The sequence below is a fragment of the Fundulus heteroclitus genome, unplaced genomic scaffold (assembly GCF_011125445.2).
Source record: "Fundulus heteroclitus isolate FHET01 unplaced genomic scaffold, MU-UCD_Fhet_4.1 scaffold_90, whole genome shotgun sequence".
Taxonomy (NCBI): Eukaryota; Metazoa; Chordata; class Actinopteri; order Cyprinodontiformes; family Fundulidae; genus Fundulus; species Fundulus heteroclitus.
Window position 1 is genome coordinate 1,047,942 of NW_023397362.1, and position 6,844 is coordinate 1,054,785.

The 6,844-nt window shown below is 37.6% G+C and overlaps 1 protein-coding gene across 1 annotated transcript; it reads right to left on the reverse strand.

The window, feature by feature from the left end:
* Positions 1 to 321: 321 nt before the first annotated feature.
* pnp4a (purine nucleoside phosphorylase 4a) lies at positions 322 to 6,499 on the reverse strand. The gene is made up of 7 exons (XM_012881317.3): positions 6,368 to 6,499; positions 5,332 to 5,495; positions 4,827 to 4,930; positions 3,135 to 3,310; positions 2,825 to 3,015; positions 981 to 1,060; positions 322 to 809 (listed from the first exon to the last, which is right to left on the reverse strand). The coding sequence occupies exons 1-7, from the start codon at positions 6,388 to 6,390 to the stop codon at positions 657 to 659; spliced, it is 891 nt and encodes a 296-aa protein (XP_012736771.1). The 5' UTR covers positions 6,391 to 6,499; the 3' UTR covers positions 322 to 656.
* Positions 6,500 to 6,844: the final 345 nt, after the last annotated feature.

Sequence of the window (6,844 nt, forward strand, 5' to 3'; positions counted from 1 at the left end):
AGTTTGGCGTGATACGTCTGTAAAACTGGCAATTTTAAATCTAAATTGGATTAGATGTTTTATTTTGGAAAGAATAAGCAGGCAACCTTCATAGACATACTTTTCAAAGCTTTCTTTGTAGTCATTTTAATATCAAAATGTATCTATTTTAATTTCTTTTATATCTAAAATCATACCATGCAAAAGTATGTAATAAGGAAAAAGGTGCATCATAGCTGAAATTATTTACTAACAAATAAACCGGAGGAAAAGAGGATTTGCATGTTAGGAAACCCAAAAGAGGACAGTTCAGAGTTAAACATAAGACTGAATAGACATTAGTAGTATTGGTAAAATATTTTAATCCGACTGGAATACTTTACAACATAAACTTTAATAATCCAAGGCTAGTATACAAAATATGTATCAAAGTTGTTCCAATGAAGCACCATCAAACACAGTTATTATAGTTTACATCAAATATCAGAGATAAGTACTTGTATTCTACTTTACACTGATAAACAGCAGGTAGGCACCATAGTGATTTGATGTATGTTTTCAGGTCAGCAGAGATTAAAAATACAGTTACACAGTTGTAATAAAAAAAAAAAAAAAACCTGGAAAAAGTACCAAAAAAATTAGAGAGCTGTGCAACAATCAGATGCATGTGCGTTTGTTCAGGAAACAATTTTGGTGTTTTCGTTGTTATTGATCTCCATCGTGCTGATCAGTTCAGTCACCAGCTGCTGCACGGTTTGAGAGCGCAACCGGCCAACTTCAAGGACGCCTTCGTGGTTCACACTTTCAGAGTCCTCGTAGCTCTTTACCACCTGCCAACGAGACAAATTCATCAATTAATCACTCAAACAAACACAGAACCGGCCCACTAACCAATGGCTAAATTACTATACTCTTCATTAGCTGCAAAACGTGATAAATAAAGCTGCAATCTAACATCAGCGGTGATTGGTCACAATCAGTTTTACTGATCGGTGTTGTACCTTATTTGTTATCAGAGAAAGGCCAAAGACTCGTAGACCACAGTGAGTTGCCACGACGACCTCAGGTGCTGTACTCATACCTGAAAATAGCAGTACATTACAGGGGTCGGTCAGACTGAAGCTACCGATAAACACCAAAATCATGCCATTCATTCATGCCAAGTCATGGGAGTCTCTCAGCTCTTCCTGTGGTTCACACCTAGTACTATTATCGACTCTGTTAAATAGAGGTCGGCTGATATTTTTGGCCGATATTTGTGCTTTTTTCCTGAATCGGTATCGGCCAATACGCACGTCCATATCAGCCGTTACCGATTCATTAGCGTATTCAGCAGCCATGCCTTGAGATCATACGACACGCATACATTGCCACTCCATCCCTGGCAGAGAGTGGCTGGCAATATTGTAAGACTGGGAGCCAACAACAACAACTTTTCATGTAGTTTTAACTGTTTAATTTAGCTCAATCTGATATTTGAAAGTCTGTCACTTTCTCACTATGAGCGAGAGCAAACAGCTCTGTGTGTCTGTTTCTGTATCTAAAGACCCACGTCTGACTGCTGAGTTTTGTTCCCATGGAGAATTATGTATCCACATAAAAGTAATTACCAGTCACTAGATGAACATCGTCTAAATTTACATAAAATAATGTTCATACACTGCAGTTGTGGTCAGTGTTTTTTTCTTCTACTTCTCCCCATTGAACTAAAGATGCTCTTTTCTCACTGTGGCAAACCAAATCATTGCCACAAGAGTCTTGATGCATTTTTTTCTGTGTACCTTTCAAACTTCGGTCTGGAGCTGATTATTAATATTAGCTGGTTCAAAATCAAGTTTTAAGATTTGTGTAACATTTATCATTGTAATTTTTATCATGTAAATGGAGGAAGAAAAAACAAAATTGGCCTCAAGAATAGTCCCCCCCCCCAAAAAAAAATCGGCAGCACATATCAGGTATCGGTTAGACTGATGTCAGAATAGTCGGTATCGGCCTTAAAAAAAAACTGCATCGGTCCATCTCTATTTTCCAACCACCACGTTTCCCTCAGATCATCTCCAGAGGCAGCACAGCATGCTAATACAGGGCCAGAGCAAGGCCTAAGGGAGGGGTAAAGAGGTCGAGCAAACGTTACATCAAGGAAAAATTGTCGAATAAAAAAGTCGATATTTATCTTGTTGCCAGTTGTTAAATGTCACAACAACCATTATAATATCTAGTAAAATGTTTGTATGCATTACATTAACCAAGCATAAAGAATTATGCAGTTTGATGATGTCTGTTGTAATCATGTAAAGTAGTTGTTTACACAGTAAACGGTTTATTCAGAAATTTCTTGGAAATATTTGTATTTGTCTGTGAGTATTAAAATGCAAGCAGTTGATCAACTTGTTAGCAAACAGAGCAGACTGTTCACAATATTGTTAAAATCACAGCAAGTTCTGTTAGCACACCCTATATGAATTTTAGACCACAAACAAACATCTAACTGTGACGTAAGATGTGTCTATGTGATGGTCTAATTCAGATATAAACAGTAGACTTGTAGTGGTATGTGCTATAATTTTTCTACTGGCTCAACATGTAACAAGGAATAGAATAAAACTATTTTGGGAACTTTTTTTCTGTGCAAAACTAAGAGACAACATAGTCCTCCTGGTGTACCAACCCATAAAGCATAAACTGCAGCTGCATAACACTCCAAACTAGGCATTACAGTGAGTGCCAAGCTTACCATAGGCCTCAAAAGAAACTCCAGTGTCAGTGCACAATATGTACGGTTAAAGCTAAGAATGAGGGCCCGAAATTGGATTCTGCACATTTTCTGTGGGTTAGTACGTCTTACCGACTGCGTCCACTCCCAGTCGATGCAACAGTTTGGCCTCAGCGATGGTTTCAAAGTTGGGCCCACCCACCATGGCGTACACGCCTTCCTGCACAAGGCCAGCGACACCCATCTGTTTGGCAATCTCCATCATGAGGCTCCGCAGCCCTTTGTCATAGCAACCCGACATAGCGGGGAAGCGTGGTCCAAACCTGTCAACAACAATTTATTGACATTAGTGACAGGCGAAACAAAACCAGGAAGAAACAGAAGTTCGCCGCTGTAAGGACTGCAAAATAAGAGCCATGCATGTCAAGGGAAATACATTTACTTTTCATCGTTGGGCCCACACAGCGGGTTCAGACCAACAAGCCCAGGGAAGTTGATGTGGTCTTTGATGATCATGATGTCACCAGGCTGTAGGCCATCCGCCAATGAGCCCGCAGCATTTGTCACTATCAGTGTCTCCACGCCCATCAGCTTGAAGACCCGAATGGGGAAGGTTGTCTGATGGAGAGACAGATCAGTATCTATATTATAAAGATGCTCATTTGGATTTTAATCTAAAGTAAAATACTGTCGCAATGAGCAAAGGTCCATGGCTACTGGAACATACAGTATCTTACATTGAGAATGCGGTGGGCACGTCAGAGATTTGGTGAGAAAGTACATGATGAGCCTAATATAACCTGTTAAAATGGAAGGTTGCAACCTCCACGTTTCAGTATGAAGATGTAATTAAGGTGCAGCATTTTTTTTCCCTTTCCAAAACATTTGTAAGCCAAAAACGTTGTCCCTTCTGACCAGAGGTTTGATTTTATCCAGTGTTTTCTTTTACTGCAAACATTACTGAATATAGAAGCATTCTGGCACTTATTTTTTTTTCAATTTCTATTTGTAAAAAAATACAATAAATCAAAGCCCTGCATCCTTTGCTTCTATTGTATCATTATAACAATAGAAGCAAATGATTTGTGTTGGCATATATTATCACATCATAATGAAATACATTTGCTGTAGAAACCACAAATTGGGGGGAAAAAAACAAATCTGAATTCATTATTACTTTTATTTCATTTCATGCATGTTTTCTAACATCAACTTCCCAAAAATCTTGCTCCGGTTTGGTTTGTCAGGTGGTGCAGGATTTTCACTTACAAAGATAAAACTCTCAGGCTGTGTCTCCTGACAGTCACACAGCCTTGTTTCATAGCTAACTAGTACACACAGGGTATTTTCACCCTTTAATAAAAAGGTTTTATTTTGATTCCCTATTTTTTTTTTGTTTTTTTTGAGAAGGTCTTTTCACAGAGCGCCACCTAAAGGAGAGCCAGACAGTCACGTTTGCGTGTGAATGTGTTTTCTACTGAAGGACACAAAGGCAGCATTGAACAGTCTGCTAAAAGAGTGCATGTGACCGAACCGGAGCATGACCATCTCACACACACAAACTTCCACGCGACTTCAGGTTAGGCCTTATCCTGCTGATTGTGTTGTAAGTGTTATACCAGGGTTGCGTGACTGAGCTTTGTTACCCAACTGTGTTTGGGAGCGTATTTTAGGTGAGTGGTGTTTATTGTTGTGATGGAAGCGTGTTCTGTTCACTCTGAGAAGAAATAAGTGGAGCTGACTGTGGTCCGGTTCGCCTGGTCAATGTTTAACTCTGCCTGCCTGCTGACACGTCTTTAGGCTTTACCACTATTCTTTGTTTATGTGTTCATGTTATTGGATTTATTTATTTTTTTACTTTACCAATTCCTTCACACATTCATTTCACACTCTAAATAAAAAACACATAGCAATTAATTTTTCAAAAGCTAAAATCACAAGACACGTCCAACTAACACTAATATTTCTGTTAAAATTAATAAAATCTGTTTTATTCACATTTAAGAGCTTTTTATACCCGCAGACCCTTAGATAATACAATCTTTGTATTTTTACCATTGTATTTTAGATTTTTGCTTCACTTAATTGACACATAACAAAATGATTAGCATATTTGGAATATACGAGTGCCTACCTTAATGAGTGAATGTCCCTCATACATGTGGAAGCGACCCTGCATGCAAACACATGACTTCCCCTTCAGCTCCCCAAAAACCAGGCGGCCTGCGTGACCCTGCACTGCAACACGGACAGACGCAATGAAAACATGAATTTTCTTCCTTTGATTGTGCATCTTCACACATCAGGACAGCTTCGATTGGCTATCAGACAGCATGTAAAAATACAAACTGACCAAACTAAAATAAATCAACAGCTTTCACAATTAGTAATAATTAATCATACATTCATTTGGGCCTCTTAACAGTTATTTAAATTTCAGAATATAAAGAAGATAATTAATTTTTTTTGCGTGCAATATTCTTCTTATTAAATAGTTGGCTCATGTGATGAATAAACTAAAATAGTAATTCAATATAAACAAGTACTTCTGCACTTTTAGTGATATGCATCTATTTGTAAAAACTTCCATCTGTATCTTTATAGATGTAGATTCATGAAAGCCCATATTTTTAAATTACCTGTGCTCTGAGGAAAGCCCGGTATGTCAGAGTAATCAAAGGAGTCTTGACATTTAAGGGTGTCAGCCAGCATTCCCAGGCCAGAGCCGCAAATGATCGCCACCAGGGGACGATGCTTTGTGTGAGACCGGAGCCAGTCGGCTGTCTTCTGGTATTCATCGTGACTGCAATGAAACACACAGAGAACAGAATCCGTCCCGAATAAATAGCACAATATAACTCACAGAAATGTAATATTGTTAGTTGTAAAGTTATCATGTGTTTTCATGTCTGGCAGCCATCTTTTTAAAGCTTCATGCCTGCTTGAACTGCTTGAGTTTTAAATCTTTTTGGATAAACTTGATAATATCGAGTCAATTTCAGCATAAATGTAAACAATTATTTAAAATACATTTTACATTTAATTTCTTTCCCTTATGAATGAATGTAAAAATTGTACATTTTTTAAAATAGTTGAATAGTTGGCATAGGAACTTTGAAAAGTTCAAATAAAGTTTTCATCCTTTGCTGTAGTAGAATTTATTTAAATTTATTTTTGAATTAAAATATACAAACGATATCTTGAATGTGTGTCTGGGGTTTGAAAAATATAAAGAAGTCCAGTTTTTCTGGTAACTTGCCATAATGAAATAATCAGCTTTCCTCCGTTCATTCCACATTAATCTTGGCATCAAAGGCTTTTCCATGTATGCTATTTGCTTTTCAACATTTAGACAACTGTGGAACCTTTTTAGTATTTTATGGAAAGTTTAATCTCAATGCAAAGTGTTACGACAGTGTGGTTGAGGTCTAGAACCCTTCCAGTTGATCCAAACTGAAGAAGATGAAAAGGAATATATCAGAAATATGTTGAACATTTGTTTTTTGTAATGTTTTAAAATTAAAAAGGAATTTGAAAGCATCTCAAAATGGCACACAATTGAAAATAATCTTAACAGGACTGAAACATTTTCCAAATATTACAAAGTAAAATCCATTATAAAACATTATAAAAGAGGAGAAATTTAAGAAATGATGCAAGGTTCCTTTTCCTTACCTGATGTGTTCTTTGCTGTGCATGATGAATGAATGATGCTGGCTGGTACTGTTTCCAGATGTGTGTTTGTGTTTGTGTGTGTGTGTGTGTGTGTATGGGTGTGTGGTCTGTGATAGATGAGGATATAGTGCGGCCGGCGGATGCTGATCCGCCTACATACTTGCAGGTCACATGCATCCAATTGGTTTACAACTTGCCCATTCATCTGGAAGAGCCAATCACATTACAGTCAAAGAGTAAAATAGCAATGGTTGTGTGGATTCTTTAAATTTTTCCTTCTTTGTGGTTGTGCAATGCGCTTTTGGTCTGACATAATGCCAAGGGTCACTGTAAGATTTTTTTTTTTTACTGTTTCCAAACACTCAGAGCAAGCGGCATTGCCTTTCGGATGCCTTGAGAGAAAAGAGAGAGAAAAAAACACCTTAATTTGCTCCACGAAAAGATTTTCTATTGTTTATTTGTAGATGAGGATGACGA